Below are 25,430 nucleotides of genomic sequence, written 5' to 3'. Positions count from 1 at the left end.
ACTGACGTCTTCTTCTCTCCCACCGGATGTAACAACTTCCTTCCTCTTGATGGACCCCTAAATATTTTTGGAATTGTGGCAAATTTGGCCAGGAGTATTTTCTATCAGGTGGAACAAAATAATCAACATGCCCCAAGAATATTCAAATTTTGAATTTTTCCCTTATGATTTTGGACCACCCTAATATATATATACACAATATTGTTTCGGTTAAACAAAACCGCATGCCTCTAAGGCAATGGCACCCAACATACAGTGATCCCCAGGCAGTTATTTCGTTAGTTTTCATGCAGTTCGACCTTCCCCTCGTGTCTAGTGGGTTTACGGGCCAAAGTGCGTTGCGTGGGTCTTATAGTTCGGTCTATTAACTATATCGCTGTCTCCTATTCTGATTTATAATCCAACTTTTCCTTTTAGCCATGGTACAAATCAAACAAGCATGCATACATGCCATGCAAATGCATCCACGAATGAGACCGTTTCCGGCCCCGGGAGCCTGGCAGGCCTTGGCTTGTGCCGCTGTAGCCTAATAGAGAAGCAGGATTCGGGTCACAGCGCGTCGCTTTCGCGTCGTCACTCCACCCTTCGCCCGGGGCTTGTAGAAGTCGGAGCGTGGAGCTGTTCGCTCGACTCTTCTTCGTCCCCTTATTCTCTGCTCTTCTCGACTCTTCGTTGGCTGCTTTTCGTTGTCTCTGCCCTTCGCTGGCTCTTCACTCGCTGTTGCTGCACGATTGCAGGGACGTGCTCCTTCTTGAGGACCAGTGCGGAGCGCATGTTGCCATGAGCCACGGCAAACTGACTAAGCCGGAGATAACGCGCCGCATCTCGAGGTGGGAACGCTCAGGCGGAGCGTCCTACCGAGGTGCACGCCACACTAACAGACTTATACACGATTAGGTTAAGGATCTTTCACCTCACACATCTCCCCTCTCTCTTTTACCACCCCTCTATCCCATCTCCTTTGGACGCACAAAATAGCATCATTACTGACTCACAATCCCATGTTCCTCTGGCAGGACACCGCACCCTCCATATTGCACTACAACTCACCTCTCACTCCCACACCTGAGACACCAGTGTTCCTCCATCCAACCTCTCCCTAAGTGTACTGGGTTGCGTTGATCTGCTGATTGCGCTAGGTATTGTGAGGCTGTTTATCTCTCTTTTTCTCTCTGGGCTATATCAAATCTTCCGTGTGTGTGTGTGTGTGTGTGTGTGTGTGTGTGTGTGTGTGTGTGTGTGTGTGTGTGTGTACGTACGTGTACGTATGTATGTACACATGATGGCACCTGTCCTAGTTTAAGTTGAGATTGTAGAAGTTCTAACAGGATAAGTTTGCTCTGTCTCCTTTTGAAAGATTGCTTACCTTTTGCCGCACCCCACAAATTCTTTGCTTTCCCTGCTGTACTGTACATTCCAATAAACCCAATTCACTGTGCCACATACCTTTCCTCACCATTGTAAATAAATGCTTGTTTAGAAAAGTTCCCAGCTCATTTTCGTCTTTTCCTTCATTGGTCCAGCATGGTCCGTACTCTAGTCAAGCCGAGGCATTATCCCCCAACGATCTATTTTCTACCCAGTATGTTCTTGGCAGTTCTGCTCGGCTGCATCTGATCCGGGAAGGTGATTCGGTTTGAGCAAGGCGTACCAAGGGTGTGTCCCCCAGTAATTAAACCATGTGACTTTTCAGTAAACGGTATCAGACTGAGGACCCTAAGTCACGTGGTCGAGTTATTGACGTTCACAGTCAATTAGCATCCCTCAGCGTCACAAAGTTTATTCGTGTGCGACGGCCTGCGATTCCGGAGAGTCTCGTGGGAACCCGAGGTGGACCACCCCTCGTGATCTTCCTTGCCCCTGACTCTGGGTCCACATTATTAATATATAACACACACACACACACACACACACACACACACACACACACACACACACACACACACACACACACACACACACACACACACACACACACACACACACACACACACACACACACACACACACACACACCACGAAGCTTTGATCTCCACGAAGCTTTGCTTAAGGCCCGGTCACACCTTGACGTTTTAGCCAGCGATGGCAACGTATTAAAATGTATGTAAAACGCTGGCTGACGTTGAACTTTTGATGTTTTTTTTTTTAAATTTGGACGTATTCATAACGAGTTGGTCGTATGCATAACATATTAGTAATGGACACAGAACGTTTCGTTGTGTTATAGATAACTTATACCAACGAATGCTGAACCTGTTGTTGGCCTACACAACCTATGCCCAACGATAGTCTAACTTCGGCATAGCGCGTTGCACGCATCGCCGACGATGTCGTGACGTAGCCTATTAAAAGGCTGACGCACAACGATTCGAATCATAACTGCCGTAGAAATGGAAGTGACAACATCGCGGTCACACCTTGGCGATCTTGCCAGCGTATGCCGACCTAAGAAAAATGTGTCTAAAACGTTGGGGGCACGTCAAATACGGTATGAGTAAGTTTGGTATACGTGAGTAGAACGCTAAAGTATGCTATCATACGTCGTAGTAAGTGGAGTACGTCAAGAAATTTTAAACATGTTCAAAATTTTACGACGGACTCGGCGTATGACACACGTTCCGCATGCGATGGGGATAAGTTGTACACACGATATGCGGACGCTTACACACGTCCACAAAGGCTACTTATAAGCTACTCATATGTCGAAACACGTCGCGGTAATGTCTTTTTTACGCGAAACTTATTTCTAACTTATGTTTGACGTGCTTTGAACCAATTCTTTACGTAGTCCCAACACACATCGACGTATGTAGACGTATTCCAATGACGTCTTCCGGTCGACAAAAAAAAAAAAAATGAATGTGTTTCTCGCTTACAACTGCCATATAAAGACGTGTTCCCAGCGGTTTTGGGAATTGGGATATAAAAATTGGGAAAAAAGATATTCCCCTCATAAAAGGGGAACCCAACAGTGTTTTCGAGTCCTTTTTGAGGCAATGTCCATGTTAGCAGTAGCAGTATCAGTATCAGTATTAGTATTAGTATTAGTATTAGTATTAGTATTAGTAGTAGTTTGTTCATGTTGGCAGTAGTAGGTGAGGGTGAGGGTGTGGGTTATGATGGATCCTCCTTGCGTCCGCGTGTCCACGGGTAGGTTCATAGGCTGCCACTCAACGATTTAAATGGCTGCATCTCCACTATTGAAAGTAGACGCTTGCGCTCAACAATTGGATTTTTTTTACACTCAACGACTTTTAAACGGTACCACTCAGCCATTTTCATTGTTTACAATGAACGATTTAAATTGCTGTCACTCGCCTTTGTTTTTTGACACTGGCGCTTGGAAATTTTAATCGTTTCTATTGAACGTGTTAAATCGCTTAAACCCCACTATTGAAAGTAGACGCTTGCGCTCAACAATTGGATTTTTTTTACACTCAACGACTTTTAAACGGTACCACTCTGCTATTTTCATTGTTTACAATGAACGATTTAAATTGCTGTCACTCGCCTTTGTTTTTTGACGCTGGGGTTTGGAAATTTGAAGCGTTTCTTCTGAACGTGATAAAACGCTCAAACTCGACTATTTTAAATAGACGCTGCCGATGGACAATTGGAATCATAGCCAAGCGAGACATCGAAGTGTGAACATCCTCGTCATGCCGAAGAAAAGTTTGAAGAATGCTGCAAATAAGTGTCCTGGCCGTGGCCGTGGACGCTGACGCAAGGACGATCCATTATACCGACGTCTTTCAGCCTATGAGTAACTTAAAAGTAACGTCTGTCGATGTGTGGCAACGATCGCGTAACGTGCCAACAACACGTTAATCATAGGTTAGAAATAAGTTTCGGGTACGCTAAACATTACCTCGGCGTGTCTCACCTTATGATTAACTTACAAGTAGCATGTGTTGACGTCTGTGAACGATCGCAGACCGTGCATACAACTTGTGGCCAGCGTAGCGGAACGTGTGAATCATACGCCGGCATACGTCGTGAAATTTCAAGCATGAAAAAATTTGAGGACAACCGAAAAGTACAACGTTTAAAGCCAACGTACAACGACGTATGGCAGTGTTTTTCAGCGTGCTCTCAATGTTATCAAAACTTACCCATAACGTATTCAACGTGTGCCAGCGTTTTAGAAAAAAAATTAAAAAATCGGCATACGTTGGCTAAAACGTCAAGGTGTGACCGGGCCTTTACGTGCTGTTCGTACCCGGTGTAGCCCCGCCCCCCCCCCACTACCTGTGAGTGGACGGGGGGGGGGGGGAGACGACTTGCCATTGCTCTCATCGGGAGCAGGTGTTTCCAGTAATTAAAAGTATTCAGAAGTGGGTATGCCTTTTACACGTGTGCTTCGCCATTTGTTGTTCTGATGATCATGACAATTGAAAACTTTTTCAGTGAGCTATTGTGGATTTTCCAGTTTTTTTTTTTTTTTTTTTTTTTTTTGTATACCTTGGTCGAGGCTCCTATGAGAGCTAACACACAACTCACAGCAAGGAGGCATGAGACAAGAGGGGCGGGAGTGGAAGGGACAAAACAGTGGGGAACAGACACATTAGGTGAACTGTGGAAGGGAGAGGGATGGGGATGGGACGGGGAACATGGCGAAGAGAAGATGGACATTTCAGGGACTTTCAGGAAGGAAAGCAGGAGAAATGAAGGAAGTGGGCTTGGGTGGATTATCGGGGGTAGAAAAGATCGAGGATTTGGATGGGGGAAGATAAGAGGTGGTGGTGAACAGCTGTTTTGAAGGCCTGGAGGGAAGAATGGGATTGAACAGAGTGAGACAGTTTATTCCAAAGGCGGGAAAAAAGAGGAATGAAAGAGTGAAGGTGAGCAGATTCGTGATTTTGGTAGTTTTACCAGAAGGGGGTTGTTGGCGGACCTTGAGCGCCCTGTGGAAATGTGGTGGGGACAAATCGCGGAGAGAGCAGGGGGGGCGAGGCTGGAGAGGAGACGGTAGAAGACAGAAAGACCACCGACCAACCTGCGGTGATTGAGTGAGAGGCCCAAAGACTCAGCTTCATTGCGGGAGATGCCGATGATCTTAAATGCCCTGGTTTCGACGCGTGAAGCGGAGAAAGGTGGGAGGCAGGAGCACCAGCCCAGAGGGGAGAGCAGTACTCCATCAGGCTGCGGACAAAAGCTTTGTAAGTGGTCAGGAGCTCAAGAGGGCCGAGGAAGGACTTAGCACGACGGAGGATTCCCAGTCGGCGACTGGCTTTTGAGGCGAGGTTGGAAATGTGACTTTCCCAGGAAAGGTCATGGCAGATAGTGAGACCTAGAAGCTTGAAAGAAAAGACTTCTTCCAGAGGATTGTTGAGAAAGTGGATGGGGGGTTTTGTAAACGGTCCTTTCGAAGAGACATAGTGAGAGTGTGAGATTTGTCTGGATTGAAAGACATGTTCCACGTGTTGGACCAGTTTGTGATTTTATCCAGATCTGCAGTGAGTGAAGAAGCTGCTGCTTGCCGGTCTGAGGGATGACAGATGGTACGGCAGAGGGTGGAGTCGTCGGCAAAGAGAAATAGAGGATTTTCCAGAGAGTCCGAGAGATCATTGATGAAAACCAGAAAAAGAACAGGGCCCAGAACGCTACCTTGAGGAACTCCAGCCTGCACAGGAAGAGGGGATGAAAGAACTCCATTTAGGGCCACACGTTGACTGCGACAGGAGAGGAAGTCTGCGAGCCATGAGTGGAGATGGCCTTGAATACCATGGGAAGAGAGTTTGGTGAGTAGGGCAGGGTGCCAGACTGTGTCAAAAGCACGTGATATGTCCAGGGATACGGCTCGGATTTCCTGTCTGGCATTGAGGACCTCCATCCATTGATGGGAGAGCAGAAGCAGCATATCCAGGGTAGAGTGACCTGGTCTGAAACCAAATTGATGATTGGAAATCAAGCCATTGGAGAAGAGGAAGGATTTCATATCTGAGGCGATGATGGATTCCATCACCTTGCTGATGATTGGGAGAAGGCTGATTGGTCTGTAGTTACAGGGATCTGTTTTTGCACCTTTTTTATGCAGGGCAGTGATGTTAGCAGATTTCTAAGCAGATGGCAGATGACCTTGGGCAAATGAGAGGGTGAATAGAACAGAGAGGGTGAGCAAGAGCAGAAGAGCAGGCTTTGAGGACACGTGAGCTGATGCTGTCTGGACCGGTTGCAGAATCTTACTCGAGGTTTGAAAGCAAGCTCTCCACCTTGTCAGGAGAAAAGGATACAGAGTCCAGGGACAGTTGGGTGCGACTGGGTAAAGTGGGTAGAGATAGTGATGGGTTTAGGACACAAGATTTAGCTGCAAACACCGAGTTTAGACATTCAGCTTTATCACGTGTGGAATCAGCAGTGCGGCCATTTGAGGTAAGGGAGGGGATGGAGGGGGAACATACACCAGAAACAGATTTGATTAAACGCCACCAGGATTTTGAGGAGGGAGAGAGGTTTGAGAGTTCAGACTTGAGATGAGAAAGATGTTGTTTTCTGGCTCTCCTGAGGATAGATACACACTTGTTCCGAGCTTTGTGGAAAGAACTGAGATTGCCCTCAGTTGGGTTTGCTTTCCATGAGGCAAAGGCAAGTTGTATCAGGACAACTGAACAGTTGAACACTGAACAGAACAGTTGGATACTGAATGTTGTCTGGAGCTGTTTGATTGGGCCAATATTTTGTTGCTATGAGATGCGTATTTGTTTTGTTTGTGAGGGTGTTTGTCATCCATGATGTTAGGAAAACCAGGGGAGAGCATTCCTTTGAAAACGTTTTATGATCTGGCGTTTTCGCGAACATTTATTTCATCAATTACGACCATAATTATAGACTTCAACTTAGTTGCAATGTCTGTCGTTTAAAGTGGACCAAAGTAACTCGAGGCTGAAAGACCAAAATCTGCTTGCCACGATATAATTGGTCTGAAAAAATTGTTTTGATGGAGTCACTTGCATACATATTGCCAAGAATTTTCAAAGAATTAAAAGTCGATGTGAAGACTGCAGCAAATTACAAATGAGGGTTGTTTTTTTTGGCCATATTTGGGGAAGGAGGCCGTGGAGGGCATTTTTTTGGCCATATTTGGGGAAGGACGCCATGGAGGGCATTTTGAGTGGAAGTTTCAGGTACCTATTCTGAAGCTCTGCTCATCATCCCTCGCAGGATATCAATCTCAAGCCGGTGAGGGCTCTTGGGCATCACAAAACCGAGGACAGGAAGAGTCTGTGTACTCTCAAACAGGGCAACGAAGAACCTCTAGGTATGTTGGAATCAACGGGAAGATTTTAACTTTATTTTGTTTTACTCTTTGAATTTGTTTAGTCATTTTGAATTTATTTTGTTGAACACTTTGCTGTGTTCTGCTTATATTTTGCTCTCCTTCATTGATGCAATCTTACCCTCTTTTGGCTCATTTCTCTTGCAGCTATGGTTATAGTTCTGGCTACAGAGAGGATAAAAATGATGAACAGGAGAGACCAGGTGAGGCGTTGTATTATAGTTGGGCCTGGTGTTGTGCATTACTTCTTTCTCTTGCCAGAGGAGAGGGTATTGCATTTGTGTCTGTTTGTCTGTTTGTCTGTCCACACAGAACATGAGTGTATCAACTACATACTATTTAAATGACTATGGTAATGATAATTATCATGGTACATAATGATGATATATTACAAGAATGATCATGGTAATTATAATGGTACATAATGATGACAATAATGGTATCTCATGATAATTAGGGCACCGATGGGTACCCTATTGTTTTTGTTTGGATTATTCCTTTATGTTATTTTTTCTTTTCTTTTTCACCATCTAATCTTTCTTTTTTTTTAGTGGAAAATTCCATTTCAAACTCCTTTTCTCCGCAACTGCTTGAACGATTGTCACAAAACTTTAAACACAGAAGCGTCTACCCTTGGATAATTTTTTTCATGATACCTATGATGTCATTGGTCTTGTGGTGTGGCAGTGATTAGGAAAAAAGGAAAAACTTTGAACATCTTCTCAGAAACCACGAAATGAAAAAAATTCGAACTTTGCAAACGTCAGGAATGCATTACGGGGAGCAACATTTGATAACGACGATGTCATCAGTACCTTCATAATTGGGTGAGCCGAGTGCTTTATCCGATCAGAATGGACCATATTTTTTGAAAAATGCAACGAAGAACAAGGTCTTAGTCTGGAATTAAATTACATTAAATCAGACTTTTTCCACCTTTATTTACACATCATAACCCACAACTTCCAATTGAAAAACAAATTCTACAAATTTCAGAAAATTAATTAAAAATACAAAACTAAAAAATTGTTGCAAATTCGCGCCCGCCGGCGTGTGGACGGCCACGTGACTCGAATCGCGGCACGTCGCCCACCGGACGGACAATTCAGTCGTGACCCTCTCGGACCAACGCCGGGAGCTAGTCATGGGTGGTAGTCCAAGAGCATTAGGTCAAAATAGGCCCTAACCTGGACATTTTTGGTAACAAGCTGATTTTTTCAGGATAGGTCCAGGAATGTGTGTGAAATAACATACTAAAAGTCCTCATGAATCCTCCTTGAGCGTTTTCCGCAATCCAAGATGGCGTCCAAAATGGCCGCCTCTTCTGTTTTTCTCATAACTTTGCAAGCAGGTTTCCCCAAAACACACTTTAAATGTCTACATATATGTTTTGAAGTATGAGGAACTCATTAGAATACATCTTAAGAGATGCTGAAGCACGCAAGCTGTACATCCTAAAACAGTATGGAGCTCAATCAACGGTGGTGTTTGATGGATATGGAAGCGCAACTTCGACAAAGGTAGCTGAGCAGAAACGAAGAGCTCAGAAGTGTACCTCTAGTGACATCATATTTGAAGATGATATGCCAACCACCACAACCCAAGCAGCTTTCTTAGCCAACGGCAACAATAAGGCGAGACTTATACAAACTCTACGTGACAAAATGCTCATGGCTGGAGTATGTGTCAAGCAGGCAGAAGCAGACGCCGACACCCTGATTGTCTCCACAGCACGAGCACTGGCAGAGTCAGAACATGTGCCAGTTGCTGTCGTTGGTACAGACACAGACTTACTGGAAATGCTAGTTGCTCGGGCAACCTCTTCCACAGATGTGTACATGCTATGCCGCAGTAATCCTGTCATGGTCTTCAACATTCATGAGATTCAGCATGCCATAGGGGACACAAGAAATCACTTGATGTTTCTTCATGCTGTGACGGGATGTGACACGGTCTCTGCGATCTATCGTCAGGGCAAGCGTAAAGCTTTCAACATGGTGCACAAGAAGCGGGACTACGACTTGCTGGATACCTTCACAAACAGTGGAAGCACCCATGACGAGGTGGAAAAAGCTGGGGAAGGCTTCATTCTTAAGCTTTATGGAGCCAGCAGTTTTGAATCTCTTGATGACTACCATCACATCGCATACAAACGGGCAATCGGTCGCAGTTCCCTGAGTTCATCCTTTCAGCTAGAAAGTCTACCTCCAACTAGTGCTGCAGCAAAGCAACATTCATATCGCGCCTATCTTACCGTCCAGGAATGGATGGGTAACTCCTTATCTCCAACAGAATGGGGCTGGCGATTTCAGGACGGGACTCTTACCCCGGTAGAAACAGACATTGCTGTTGCACCCGACACTTTGCTGAACATGGTGGCATGTGGGTGTAAACCAGATGGTTGCAGAAGCATGACATGTAGCTGCAAGAAACTTGGGCTCTTTTGTACCTCAATGTGCAGTAAATGCAGTGGTCTCAATTGCAACAATACAGCACCAACTCTTATAGATGCCGACGATGATATTACCCCAACTTCAGAGGACATCAACATTGAAGATACAGCATCCGACGATGAAGACAATGACTGATGCAACTAGGTGTGTGCATGCGTAAGGTAAAGATTCATCTGAAACTTTTGAGGTTTGAATCTCTAGCATGATCTTGTTTTGAATGTCTTTGCCTCTTGAAACAGGCTAAAACAGCAGTGTGTTGATAAGTGGCGGACATTTTGAGCACCATTTGAATTTCAGAAAGAACTTCAGCGGTTTTATTGTTTCCTTTGTACTTCAAAGTATCTGAATGAGTTCCTTATTTCTCAAGACATAATATATTTAGAGATTTAAAGTGCATATTGAGGTAACTTAGTCACAGGGTCATGAGAAAAACAGGAAATTGCAACCATCTTTGGTGCCATTTTGGATTTTGGGACTAGTTCAAGTAGTTTTATTGGTATAGATATGCGTGTTTCAAATCTGCGAATAAGAATTTATCTAGATTCCTTGACTCCCATAACATATATATATAAAGACATTTTAGTGTGCTTTATTGGGTTACTTAGTTGCAGAGTTATGAGAAAACAACAACAGGGAAAGGGGCATTTCGGGCGCCATTTTGAATTTCAGGATGAGCTCAAGTGTTTTTATTGGTAAATGCGTGTTTTTGAAAAATTCCCAATAAGTATATGATTCATTTCATTGAGTCGCAAAACATATATTAAGACATTTAAAGTGCGTGTTGAAGTACCTTGGTGTAAAACCAGAAACGGCAGCAATTTCAGACGCCATTTTGGATTTCTGAAAGAGCTTAAGCGGTTTTATTCGTTTTTGTGTGTTTCAAAATCTTCCGATATGTATTGTATTGAGTTCCTTATACTTCAAAACATATGTGTAGACATTTAAAATGTGTTATAGGTAAACCTACTTGCAAAGTTATGAGAAAAACAGGAAATGGTGGCCATTTTGGACGCCATCTTGGATTGCGGAAAACGCTCAAGGAGGATTCATGAGGACTTTTAGTATGTTATTTCACACACATTCCTGGACCTTTCCTGAAAAAATCAGCTTGTTACCAAAAATGTCCAGGTTAAACCCTAATGCTCTTGGAGTATGGGGGTTTAACCTCACCACGATCGTGCCAATTGTCCACCCGTGCAGGATAGGGTCGCTCGCCAAATTCGATCTACCTAAGTACCTGCGCGAATGGTCGACCAGGCAATCGCACCTCGCCGCAGGTCGACTCCGGATATGGGCCGCTTGGGCGGCCCGTTCCGTGCTATCGGGATAACCGAGCGGTGTTATCGCCGACCTGGACGGTACAGATTAATTACCGGGCGTATTAAGCCCACTACGAGCCCTTTACGTGAAGCAGGATGGAGGGTCAATAAAGAAAAGAAGAAGCGAAACGGGAAAACAGTTCACACAATGCACATTTATTACGCGACACACGGAAAGCACACATATACAGCCAAATAGTCAAAATGCACATATAGCAGTTAAACCAAAAGAAACAATGACACACAGTTACTACCGAATACGCGTACACACGGCAACACTTATACAGTTCTACTTTACAGATGGCGCCAACACACATTTACTCAAAAGCAAAGGAAAGAAGCCACCCTCATAGACAAGGGGGCAGACGGGCCTGTCGGCCAATATGCGCGCGTGACCTGAATGAGCGGCCAGGCCCGCGAGACCGGGGGGGGGGTCCTACCCGCGTCCTCATGACGCGTTGGCGGACGAGCCGCAGATGTGGCCGCGTGGCTGTGCCCTGACTCCGTGCTCCTTGGCGCGTTTCGTTGGCCTGACGTTTGGAGTGGGGTGGGAACGGGGCCCCCTTTTTGCCCTATCTCAGCGCGGGGGAAAGGGGGAATTGTTGATGCCGTGGGGGAGGAGAATGGCTGGCTGGCTTGGGTCCTGCGACGAGCGATTTCACACCGCGACCTCGTCGCCGACCGCCGTCCTTCTCGCCTCGGACCCGAGCTCCTTTGCCTCTTCCCGCAACTCTCCTCAGCCGACTGCAGAACCCAACTCGCTGCCACACCGATGACTTCGCCTCACTCTGCCCCTGCCACACTCTGCCACTGCCACACTCTGCCACTGCCACACTCTGCCACTGCCACACTCTGCCACGATTCGCCTTGCCCTCACCGTTTTATAGGCCAGCAGGAGAAAACAATATGCAAATATCCGGATCAGGATGACCTCGGGGGCGGAGCCACGCTCGCCAATTGGACGGAGGAAAAGTGGGCGTGAACCTCCCCTGATGCTAGAATTTGCATATATCGATTTCACACAGACGCGCCTGGAGGCGGGGCCAAGCCACTCCGCGCTTGCTAATTGGACGGATCAGAAGTGGGCGTGTAGCGTTCTTGATACGAATGCTCCTCGGAAAGGCCGCTATTTGCACTCGGGGCTCGGTGCGTATCGCTGAACGAGCCCAAGACAGCCCGACGCTCAGTGTTCACAGGTGGTGCGGGAATGGCCGTATAAGGAGAGAGGTGAGGGTGGTGGAGGGTTTATCGGTGGTGGTTTGATGGTTATGGTGCCGTTTGGGAATGACGGTGATGCGATGTTTGCGGATTGGGTTGTGAAGGTAAAGGTTGTGGCTGTTGGCGTTGTTGTCAGAGGGTTGGAGCGTGGTTGTAGTTGGTGATGATGGCTGGCGTGGTGGTTAAGGTGGTTGTGTGATGGGGGTTGAGACGTGGTTGGTTCAAAATAAAGATAGAACAGAAAAACGGCTCTCTCAGTGTCGCAGCCCGAATGAATCGCATAAATACCCTCTAGACAACGGATTTGGGGCTAACTACACATGTACTTGGAGATATCTCACCTACAGGCCCTTCATGGTGTAATGCGAATTTCCACAGCCGTAACAATATCTTGGTTGGATAAGTGTCCACCCCTCTTATAATAGCAATTGTACATTAGCTCAGGTATAACCAATCACCTTCAAAATCACACACCAAGTTAATTGCCCTCTACCTGTGTTAAATTGTAGTGATCCTGAATCTTTCAGAATAAAATCAACTGTTCCTGTAGATTTCCTCTGCTCAGTTGTGTGGTTCACAGCAAAGACTCAACCATGGAAACCAATTGGCTTTCAAAAGACCTCTGGGATAAAGTTGTGGAAAGGCACAGATAAGGGGATGGGTGTAAAAAATATTTCAAAGGCCTTGAATATCCCTTGGAGCACAGTCAAGACAGTCATTAAGAAGTGGAAGGCATATGATACCGCCAAGACCCTGCCTCGTTCAGGCCGTCCCTCCAAACTGGATGACCAAGCAAGTTGGAGACTGATCAGAGAGGCCACCAAGAGGCCAATGGCAACTTTGAAAGAGCTACATGCCTTTGTTGCAAAGACTGGTCACTGTGTGCATGTGACAACAATATCCCAAGCACTACACAAGTCTGGCCTTTACGGTAGGGTAGTTAGAAGGAAGCCATTACTCAAAAAAGCCCACCACAAGTGCCGCTTGTTGTCCCACAAACCACTCCGGAGATTCTGAAGTCATGTTGCGAAAAGTTTTGTCATCTGACGAAACCATGAAGTAACCTTTTGGCCTAAATCAAAAATGTTACGTTTGGCCCAAACCCAACACAGCACATCACCCAAAGAACACCATCCCTACTGTGAAGCATGGTGGTGGCAGAATCATGTTATGGGGACATTTGTCATCAGCAGGGACTGGGGAACTTGTCAGGATAGAAGGGAAAATGGATGGAGCGAAATGCAGAAATATCCTTGAGGAAAACCTGCTGCCTTCTGCAAGAAAGTTGAAATTGGGACGGAAGTTCACCTTTCAGCATGACAATGACCTGAAACACACATCCAAAGCTAAACTGGAAGGGCTTAAGGCCCAGTCACACCTTGACGTTTTAGCCAGCTTATGCCAATTTTTGGAAAATTTGTGTAAAACGCTGGTACACGTCGAATACGTCATGGGTACGTTTTGTATACGTTAAGACCACGCTGAAAAACACTGCCATAAGTGGTAGTACGCTGGCTTTAAACGTTGAACTTTTGGGTTTTCCTCATTTTTTTCATGCTTGAAATTTTACGACGTATGCCGCCGTGACTCACACGTTCCGCTACGCTGGCCATAAGTTGTAGGCACATTATGCGATCGTTGACACACGTTGAAACACGTTACTTGTAAGTTACTCATAAGTCGAAACACGTCGAGGTAATGTTTAGCGTACCCGAAACTTATTTCTAACCTATGAGTAACGTTTTGTAAGCACGCTACACGAACGTTGTTCACACTTTGCAACACGTTACTTGAAAGTACTATACTACTACTAATACTACTACTGCTACCAACATCGACATCACTAAATTCTCTCGAACTACCACTACTAATAACATCGACATCATTAAATTCTCTCGAACTACCACTACTACCACCAACATCGACATCACTAAATTCTCTCGAACTACTGCTACTACTACTACTACTACTACCATCGACATCACTAAATTCTGTCGTACTACTACTACTACTACTACTACTACTACTACTAATAACATCGACATCACTAAATTCTCTCGAGCTACTGCCACTGCTACTGACATTGACATCTACTCAACATGGAGTCTGGAACACTGACGGGTTCCTCTTTGAAGCCCATTTGTATATACCAATTCCCCTAAACGCTACCAATACGCCATTATACGGTAGCTATAAGTTAGAAACACGTTTAGTAAGTTCTGTGGTCGTCCGGAAGACGTCAATCAAATTCGTCTACATACGCCAATGTGCGTTTGAGATACGTTACACATAGGTTCAAAGCACGCCACTAATAGGTTCAAAGCACGTTACTCGTAGGTTAAAAATTAAGTTTCGGGTATGCTAAACATTACCTCGACGTGTTTCGACTTGTGAGTAACTTACAAGTAACGTGTGGCCGACGTGTGTAAACGATTGCGGAGCGTGCCGAGAACTTATACCAGCGTATGCGGAACTTGTGAGCCATACGTCGAGTACGTCGTAAAATTTTCAGCATGCTTGAAATTTCACGACATACTAGACGTACCACGTAATATGCCAGCGTACTTCATTGTTTTTCATCGTGCTCCTAACGTATACACAACTTACCCATACCGTATTCGACATGTCCCAGCGTTTTAGACACATTTTTCATAGGTCGGCATACGCTGGCTAAATCGTCAAGGTGTGACTGCGATGTTGACACTTCCAATTTTCAGGCGGTTATGATTTAAATCGGCGAGCGGCAGGTTTTTCACAGAGACCGCCACGAGTTCGTCGGCGATACGTGTAGCGCACTATGACTAAGTTAAACTATCGTTGGGCATAGGTTGTGAACGCCGACAACAGGCTAAGCATTCGTTGGTATAAGTTATCTTTAACACAACGAAACGTTCTGTGCCCGTTACTAATACGTTATGCATACGACCAACACGTTATGAATACGACCAAAACTTTAAAAAAAAACCTCAAAACTTCAGCGTACGCCAACATTTTACGTGCATTTTTATACGTTGCCATTCCTGGCTAAAACGTCAATGTGTGACTGGGCCTTAAGGAACAAAAAGATAAATGTCCTTGAATGGCTCAGTCAGAGCCCCGACCTAAATTCAATTGGAAATCTGTGGCACGACTTGAAGATTGCTGTCCATTCATGCCCCCCAAGCAACTTCACTGAGCTTGAACATGTTTGTAAAGAAGAATGAGGAAATGTTGCCCAATCAAGGTGTGAAAAGTTGGTAGAGACCTATCCCAACAGACTCACAGCTGCAATGGCTGTCAAAGGTGCTTCCACCAAGTATTAACTCGAAGGGGGGGGGGGGGACACTTATCCAACTAAGATATTCTCGTTTTGTATTTTTAATTAATTTTCTGATATTTGTATAATTTGTTTTTAATTTGGAAGTTGTGGGGTACGATGTGTTAAAAAAAAAAAAAGGAAGGTGGAAAAATCTGATTTCATGTAATTTAATTCCAGACTACAAGGCAACAAAAGGTGAAAATTTTGAAAGGGGATGTATGTGGACGTTCTGTAGGCACTGTAACTGTCATCAACCTAAACTTGAAAATTGTGCCACCACTGTGACATTGGTGCCTGAATTGTGCTGTGATCATGAGGAAGTTGTCACTAGACTACATGCTAAACACGCGACCGAACATCATGAGAACGTCGTCATTAAGAGACCCGATACTGACGTCGCGATCATCATGCTCGGACTTGCGTTGTTCATCGACAGGAATCTCTTCTTTACGAACAGCCTCCAAAACCGTGCACACATCTTTGATCTCAATGAGATTATATCAGTGCTCGGTTATGAAGTGTGTGATGCTTTGATGGGACTGCATGTTTTCATCGGTTGCGACTCGCCGAGGGCTTTCTATGGTCAGGGCAAAAGGAAAGTGTTTAAACTTGCAGTTTATGATGCCACATTCATTCAAGCATTTCACCAAATGGGCACTATATTTGAAATGGATGAACAATTGTTCCAGCCTCTGGAGGCATTCGTCTGTCGTTTGTACGGACAAACAGTGGCCAGTGTTGATGAGACCTAGTTCAAAGTGTTTAGTTTGGCCATGTCAAACAAGTGAAGTTTGCCACCGAGGAGTGATGCCCTCATCCTTCACTGCCGTGAGCCAATTATCAGGTGATGATACACTGGAGGGCACTTCATTGTTCGATGGACTGTCCATCATCACAACGTCATGGCTGTGTTGTTGCAGATGGATGCGATACCCCCTGCTGCCCAGATGTCTTGTTTCACTCCGTTCATTGTTCCTGTCTCAAAGTTCATTGCAACAGCAACCGGTGCTCTTGTTGTGCTGCCAATTTGACATGCACTGAATTGTGTAACTGTAAGGACTCTGATAATCGCGATGAAGCCACACCTTCTTGGGCCTTAAGCGACTTGGAGAGTTCCAACGAAGACTGAACCATCTCGCAAACTAAAGAGCTGTTGTCTTACTGATGCATGGTCTGATCACGTCATTTGCGTTTTGATAGAGGTCAACATATCAAATTCTTGGCAACCTGGTCAGAGTCGGAAGTCATATTTCAATCCTCAATGCCAGTATTCCTAACCATACTTCCGTCAGTGACTCGTGCTTTCGTGGAATGCACATCATTTTGTCTCCTGTCCAAACGGATCAACTTCTGTCCAGTACTTTAAAATGATTAATATTTTCTCAGTCGCCAAGCATGATGTGATGAAAGTGCTGCTTCGTTACATTTTAAAATCGGATTCAATACTGTTAACACAATAGACGTCGTACATCCGACACGGACGTTGCATCTTTAACCGTCCTTGTGCCCTCTGTTCTGTCACAGAGGACTTCCACATCGGTCCTCCTCTTGGGAAAGCAGCCATGTTAACCAGATTATTGCCTCATCTCAGATCGCTTTCTTCCTGGATTCAGCCCCTCTCTCCATAAAATCTTGGAACCACCCCAGACATAGAATCTTTGACGATCACCTGTAGCATTTCCTACTTGTGCATAGTTGATGTAGTCAAGAGTACGTATTAGTTTGCGGGTGACAGATGAAGATCTGGTAACCCTGATAGCAGCGGTTGGAAAGCTATGGGGCCTTGAACAGTCCCGTAAGCCCCTCCTTCCGCACAAAATGGCATCTTTCATGGTCTGTTGTTAGCTGGCTAGATGTCGAAGGTGTTCTAAAATTATGAAATGGAATGCAAGTGTTGACTGGAGTCTCGATGCTGATACAATTCCCAGAGCCCATGAATGAGTGTCTGTAAAGTTATGAAGCCATAAATATGCTACATCAGTTCGTTTTTGCCCCCTTTTAAAGGAAAAAAGGCATTTTCAAGTTGTTGTCAAAAGCCCGTCTTTAATATTCATGTTGCCATGTTTTTTTGGACTTGTACAAAGTAGTGCGATGCAACTCCGACAGAAATTTGAGGTATCTGGGATCCTTGGTACAATAGTTATTGAGGGACAAACGTGGCCCCAGGGATGAAAAACGTATTTTTTGACATTATAGTTGCCACTTTGAGGTCGTATTGACATATTTGGCACAGTATATCCTGGAGAACTTTTAATACAGGGCCGGTCATGTCGTTCACTGCGAAAAGAAATGACGAGAACACGTTGATCTACTAGTTCCGGAACGAAACTCATTTTTGGCCACATTTTTGACGTTCAGCTGATGGCCTCTTATGACTGCGAGCAGTTATGCCAGGTACTGATCGACGTCCGTGCCAATGACTGTCATCCCATGCTGCTCGTTCCAATAACGATGCCATCCCACACCGCCCGTTCCGATGAAGATGCCATCCCACGCCACCCATTGCGATTTCGATGCCATCCTATTTCGTCATATTTTTGTTTTATTTTATCAAACTATATTTCTCATGACTAGTGCATCCCAAGACCTGCCACTTATAACTGTGGGAGCTGACAAACATGCGAGCCATGAGGAATAAAGTTTGATAAGTAGGATGTCATCTTTGACATGGGTTGGTGGCCATATTGGATCGAAGGAAAACATTTAAAAATCTTTTTCTCTCGAACTGTTTCACCAACTGATGCGAAACTTCAAATATACTTTCTGCTACCCATGGGGGAAAAAAGTTTCAAAACGATGACGTCGTAGGTCGCATGGTTTGGCAGCCATATTGGATTCAAGGAAAACCTGTTTTAAAAATCATTTTTCTCTGAAACCACTTAACTGCTGATGTTTTAGTTTTCAAACTTTTATCTTCATGGGTACTTGATTATGTACCAAAAGTTTTTGAATAAATTGATTGTTTCATTGGATTGACAGAGGAAGATTTTTAAAGGATTTAGCTTCAATCCTGAGAGTATCTATCAAGAGTACCAAGAGCTGAGAGTATCTCTCGAGGAGGTGAGGAAGGGCTTTTACAGAAAATCCTGGTTGGAGTGGAGGAAGCAAAGGAACTGCTCGGTAATCTAAGAGAAGATAAGGCTCCGGGTCCCGATTGAGAGTATTGATTGCACCTGAGAGTATTGATGGAGGTGGCTGAGCAGGTAAGTGAGATGTTAACGGATATTTTTAATTGCTCACTGGAGTCAGGACAGGTACCGGAGGATTGGAGAGTAGCGAATGTAACACCATTATTTAATAAAGGATCCAGAGAAGAAATGGGAAACGATAGACCTGTTAGTTTGACTTCAGTTGTGGGGAAGGTGTTGGAGACATTAATTAAGGACCAGATGAGGAACCATTTCAATAAATACAAACTAATTAAAGGTAGTCAGCATGGGTTTCCCAAAGGTAGTTCCTGTTTAACAAATCTTTTGGAGTTCCATGAAGCAGTGTCTGATTGGGTGGATGAGGGAAAGGCAGTGGACATAGTATATCTAGACTTTAAGAAGGAATTTGAGAAGGTACCACATCGGAGGTTGTTAGCGAAAGTGAGGGCTTGTGGAGTGGCTGGTCAGGAAGCTAATTGGATTGTAAACTGGCTTCGTAATAGGAAGCAAAGAGTGGCTGTGAGTGGGAGGATGTCAGTGGCGGGGTACCTCACGGATCAGTACTCGGACCATTACTATTCATGATTCACATCAACGATTTGGATAATGGGGTGAAGAGTAAGCTTTCCAAATTTGCAGATGATACAAAGCTTGGAGGGAAGGTGGATAGGAGAGGGGCTGGTGAACAGGTACAAGAGAGTATTGATACTTGTATAGATTGGGCAAAAGATTGGCAAATGGAGTTTAACCTGAACAAGTGTAAGGTGTTGGGGATGGGAAAGAACAATAAAAATAGAGATTACAGGATGTAAGGGGTAATTTTGGAGTGTCACACAGGAGAAGGATCTTGAGGTGGAAATAGATATTGGAGGTAAGCAGGTAGCACAGTGCCAGGCAGCTATAGGTAAAGCAAATAGGGTTTTAGGCTGTATAAGGAGGGGGATCAATTATAAATCAAAAGAGGTGGTGTTAACATTGTACAGGAATTTAATGAGGGCCACAACTAGAATATTGTGTGCAGTTTTGGTCACCACAATTCAGGAAGAACATAGATGCCACAGAGATTGTTCAGCGCAGGGCTACTAGATTGATTCCGGGCCAAGCTAAACTTAGCTATGAGGAGCGGCTGAAGGAGACAGGGCTTTATACACTAGAAAGGAGGCGGTTACGAGGAGATATGATTGAGATGTTTAAGATGATGAAGGGTAGAGATAAAATATGTGCAGATTAAATATTCAACAGAGTAGACAATGATCGGACCAGGGGCTATAGCCTGAGAGAAAAGAAGAGGAGAGTTAAGATGGTCGTAAGGTCGGGGACTTTCACTCAGGGAGTAGTTGATGTATGGAATGCTCTCCCTGGAAAGGTAGTGGCAGCAGAAACAGTAGATGAGATAAAATTAGAATAAGATAGGTGCCTGGTAGTTGTGGAGATAGACGAGTATGGGGATGTTGAGAGAATTTTTCGGTAGTTTGAGTGTTGATGGGTGATTGTGTGCATGTGTAACGAGTGCTGTTGGTGGGGGTCTCATCAAGGGGTGTCATGTGGTTGGTGTGTGTTTTTAACCAAGCCCATTCCCCCTCCCCTGAGGGAAGAAGAAGAATAAGAAAGAAAAGAAAATATAATCGACACAAACTTCAAAAACTTAAAATACATTACAAAATAATGTATAAAAATATTTGGCATTTTCTTCTTTGTATCTTGTGTGGATAAATTCGTATGGTGTTCGCGCAGGCATGGTGGGCTGAATGGCCTCCACCTGTGTCTGTTTTTCTTGTATAATCTGACATAGCTGTCTAAACACGTGACCTATGACATTTCGCAATGAAATTCTATATCGATCATTTAGGTGATGCTTCCCATCGATAAGTTGAGCAGTTTCGAAGAAGAAGATTTTTAAAGGATTTCTTTTTCGCAATCTAATATGGCTGCCCGACCACATTACTTGTGACATCATAAATTTTAATGACCATAAACGTAAATATCAAGTCGATGATGAACGTAAAGTTTCGCGTAAATCGGTTGGACTGTTTTAGGGATTAAATTTTTATTTTTATTTTTGAAAAAATCCTACATGGCTGGCAAACCACATTATCGATCAAATCGGTCATCAAACTTTGTTCAGCATGGTTAGTTGACTACCTGCAAGCTATCACGTCAATCTGTCTTGCCATTTCGGGATGTTTTTTGAAGGTTAAATTTTTTTTTTTTTTTAATTTACGAGCGAATACCACCCGTCGTTTCGCTGATGGGAATACTAAGAAGAGTGGGGGGGGTAGAAAAAGATGGGGGAGAGAACGAGAATGGAGGGAAGATTGAGGAGGTGGAGCAGAGAAGGGGGGGAGAGAACGAGAATGGAGGGAAGAGTGAGGAGGTGGAGCAGGGAAAGGAGGAGGGGGAGGAGTGCTTAGGAGGGTTGGGGGAGCAAGGATTGAGAGGGAGCGAAGAGGGGTGGGGGAAGGGAAGGTAGTGAGAGGAAGAGAAGGCAGACTTCTCTTCAGAATCAAAATGATTCTGCTGATAACAGTGAAGATGGAAACAAAATAATGTCTGAAATCCATTTTCCACCGGTCATACTATGAGCACCGGCTGGACACGTCCGGAGCTGAGCTGTCTGGAGAAGGACCCCGCTCGGACATAATGACCGCATGGACATGTCCAGAGAGAGGAGAGGGAGAGAGATGTGGGTGGGTGCTGCTCTGTATTAGGCGGGGGCGGAGCGAGGATGACAGACAGACAGAGACAGACACACAGGAGTGTTAACGGAGAGAATTTTTGCACGCTTACCCGCACGCACGCAGTATTAGTGCTTGGCCGATATCTATCAGCAATTCTTCAGGAATCAACAGGTTGGAGTCGGTGTGTTTACTGATGACAGTACGTACTGTAAACAACCCAAAAACCTTGAGTTGCTTTCACCCTTTTTTGGGGGGAAATTTCAATAAACAAATTATAAAAACAACGTTGCATTATTGACATTTCAGGGAGATGTGCATAAACATTAATCTTTATAAACAGCTGCCAAGCCTCATTTGACGGGTGGAAAAAAAAATTTGCTCTAATTTGAAAAACACGTTAATACGGCAAACGGCTCAGAAATCGGGTGTTAACAAGTATACTTTGCTTTGAAATTCACAAAGAGAAACTATAAAACCTTTGTAAATCATGTACCTCTACCTTGTCGCAACTGCCGACTGTACATCCTGTTCGGGACACAAACTATACCGCTATTGACTATCGGGCTCTCGGCAAGTGGCTTAAGCACTCAATCAAGCAAGCTCTCCAATTAAATGATTGATGAGGAACGACTGGCTAGGCTGTGGCTGCATACCATATATGATCCCTTTAACTTGAAAGCTGGTCTTCACCGTGTCCTCAGCAGTTAAAGAAATTATGTTAATTCATTCAAATAAAGACTTTATCCACAAAAGAGTTGCTATGTAACATGGAATAACCCTGGAGACATCGCAAAGTTTAATCTCCCATGAAGTAAACATTGCAGATAATCTGTCACATTGCCTGCTCATCTGAGCACGTGTCGTGTGGTACATCATTTCGCGGTCCTTGCCAATGTTATAATTTTATTTTATGACCTCCGTTTTTCACCAGATTTGCTTTTATGCCCCGTAAAGCACCTCACAAAACCTCCAAAAATATACACAGATCTGGCAGACGCTATGGATCGGCAGTCCCTCTGGGGGACAGGGTGTGAGTTCATGTACTGAATGCATTATTTCATATAGCTCAATGAAGCAGGTTAATTTTTGCATGTTCCTAATATAATTCTCCAAACAGTCAAAGATAAGTTTAATGCTTTGGAAAGCGTGCGTGCGTGCGTGCGTGCGTGTGCGCGCGCGCGCATATATATGTGGCAGCACAATGCCAGGCAGTTATAGGTAAAGTATATGTGTATAAAAATAAATATATAGATAGTATATAATATACATACACATACATAAACTGAGGAGGGATCATAGCTGAGTTTGGTTCAAGTAAATAGGAAAATCAGCTTAGTTACTGGACTTGTTATTTCTTTAAATTATCAGACTTCACTCCAGATTTCGACACTTATTTAGTCCGGACAATATCCGATCCTAAAAACCAAAATAATATTTTGATTTACTTTAATTAGTCCGTGAAAGTAGATTGTGGAAAATCGTATCATGTAATGCATGAAATCACTCCAAATTCGTAATTTGAAAACTACAGCACTAACAAAAGCGATGTATACAGCGATTCATTGCGATGATGAACAGGTATTTGATAACATGAGTGAGGAAAGTGGAAAAGGAATCTTATCATTGAGAAATCATTGTGGCCTGTTCCAAGTCAAGGCATGGTTGAGCAGGCCAAAAAACATGGCGACTTCAGAGCCCAGCAAGGTAACCCATGATATGCCTTCAGACCCCGGATAGCGAGGTGGCTGAGGATGGTTTCTGATTAAGGATATAATTAAATAAGGCCATTAATTATCTTCAAAAGGGGTGTTTTAATTAACCCAAACACCCAATTTTCACTCTTGCACTTCCTTGGATTTTTCTTGGTATGCATGCAAACTTTCAGACTGCTTGGTTTTATTTATGGTTTTGGAGTTATTGAGGAGACACACTGACACACACCCACACAGACATTTATTGGTATAGATTTTAAATATGACTGCCATATGATATCACCAATGACGTCTTCATTTTCATTCTCTTGACAAATTTCTTCCGAGATGGCCTTCAAAATTTTTTGTACTGTTCAGATGAAGCCTTTGAAACATGCAACTACGATATCATCGTAATCAAACGTTCCCCATAGTACGTTCCTGATATGTACGAAGTTTAAATTTTTTCTGGACAGCTGTTCCAGCGATGTCCAAAGTTTTTCCTTTTTTCAAACATGGCTACCATACTATGTGACCTATGACATCATATTTATCATCAACAAATTATTCAAAAGAAAATAAACACGCAAAAGTGCTGCTTAAGAAGAATACTTCCTGTAGATGTTGTATCATATCCAGACTTGCTGCATAGGATCAGCATGACCCCAATTGGTGCATTGGGGTGTTTCTATCATTGTCAGTGGTCTTGGAAGTTGGGGAAGGGGAGCAAATTGTCTGTAAACGTGTATCGTGTAGTGCCGCCTCCAGCTTTTCCAGTGCAGTGAGGTGTTTTGAATTATGTAGCTCGAAGTGTTTTGAATTGCACGTTTGAATGAGGATAACATCACCACCCCCCTGGCCCCTTCCGTTGAGAGCGGGTGCTTCGAGTTATAATAATAATAATCCTTACAAAAACAATCGGGTTCCTTCAGGACCTTGATTACAATCTTGTATTATAAAGCAGTGTCTGTCTGTCTATCTCCAAACTACTACTAGGTTTGGGGCTTGCCCCACCAAACCTGATAAACGTTTTGGGGTCCCATTGGATGTCCGAAGGTGGGTGGGAGTTTTCATAAATTCCGCAATGCAATGATTTTAACTTTCGATCCGTACGAAACTGCTCCCGATCCAGAAGTAAAGACAATCACGTGTTCAGCAGAAACATTCGCTGGTTTGATAATATCTCGATACAGTTGTAATTTTGAGTTTCCACCCGAATGACCCCGCTTTCATCCATCCTCAGGTGGGTGGGAGGTTTCATAAATACCTCAATACAATGATTTTAATTTTTGATCTGAATGGTGTTTTGTATCCGCCCTTTCTCGCCGGCAGATTAGTCTGTATTTGGTGTCACGTGAGAATGGCGTCCGTATTCGTTTACTTCACGAGTGTTTGTCGTTTATTATATAAATGGTATTGTGCTAATTTGTGATTGGAATGATGCCGTTTGAAATGAAAATATCAAGAGATTGAGTTTTCAACAGAATGAGGAATATGTGACGGTTTCCACCTGTGACATTCATGGATTCGGCATTTGCAGTTTTGTCATTGTGACATCATTGAAATATTCCCCACCTTCCTTCTGTTGAGGTCAGCTGCAGTGGATTATTATTATTATTATTATTATTATTATTTTTTTGGCCCAAGTCCTTTAAGAACCGCCTGTCCATGTTTAACGTTTTAATGAATGTGTCACAGGAATGTATTGGTGCAAACTTATCTTTTTTGGGGGGGGGTGGGGGGGATGTGGGCCCCCTCCGATGCATACATAGCACGTGTACCTCGCCATTGGTACATAATGATAATAATAATAATAAAGAAATAGGTACATAATGATCATGGTCTATCATGATAATTAATGGTGTGATGATAATTATAATGGTACATAATGATAATGTTTATCATTACTATAATAGTACATGGTGATAATAATGATAATTATGATGGTTCAGAATAATTGTGGTACACAATGATATTATTATGGCACAGAATGATCACAATAATGATAATAATGACAATGATACATGATTATAATTATTGTACACACTGAAAATAATGCATAATGATGACTGATACATAATTATAATTATGGTACATACTGAAAATTATGCATAATGATCATTATAATGGTCCACAATGATAATGACACACAATGATGATAATTTTAATGGTACAAAATGATCATGATAACGAGCATATATGACCCATTGCTTCACTGATGGTCATTGAACAACAGCTAATAAATAAAATTTGATGTCTGTCTGTCCATTTTGTGCGAAGACCGCTGGGCCAACAACCACCACATTTGGTACACAGACCCAGTCTGACCCAGAGATTGGCTTTAGGGT

General features: G+C 43.7%; 1 protein-coding gene across 4 annotated transcripts in view; it reads left to right on the top strand.

Annotated features, from left to right (window-relative positions):
• LOC147016273 (RNA-binding protein FUS-like) overlaps window positions 1-25,430 on the top strand; it is a 122,439-nt gene that overhangs the window by 26,491 nt on the left and 70,518 nt on the right. For 2 of the 4 annotated variants that reach the window (XM_085844854.1, XM_085844855.1), the window contains exons 5-6: window positions 7,162-7,258; window positions 7,424-7,479. The exons of the other annotated variants lie outside the window; for them this stretch is intronic. In XM_085844854.1, the coding sequence (XP_085700980.1) occupies window positions 7,162-7,258; window positions 7,424-7,479 (153 nt within the window). The remainder of the gene's footprint in view (window positions 1-7,161; window positions 7,259-7,423; window positions 7,480-25,430) is intronic. 4 annotated transcript variants of the gene reach the window in all.

The sequence above is a fragment of the Eptatretus burgeri genome, chromosome 11 (genome assembly GCF_056783735.1).
Source record: "Eptatretus burgeri isolate ZD-2024b chromosome 11, Ebu_testis_v1, whole genome shotgun sequence".
Lineage (NCBI taxonomy): Eukaryota > Metazoa > Chordata > Myxini > Myxiniformes > Myxinidae > Eptatretus > Eptatretus burgeri.
Note: the sequence above shows the minus strand (reverse complement) of the source record. Positions and strands in the feature narration are given on the sequence as shown.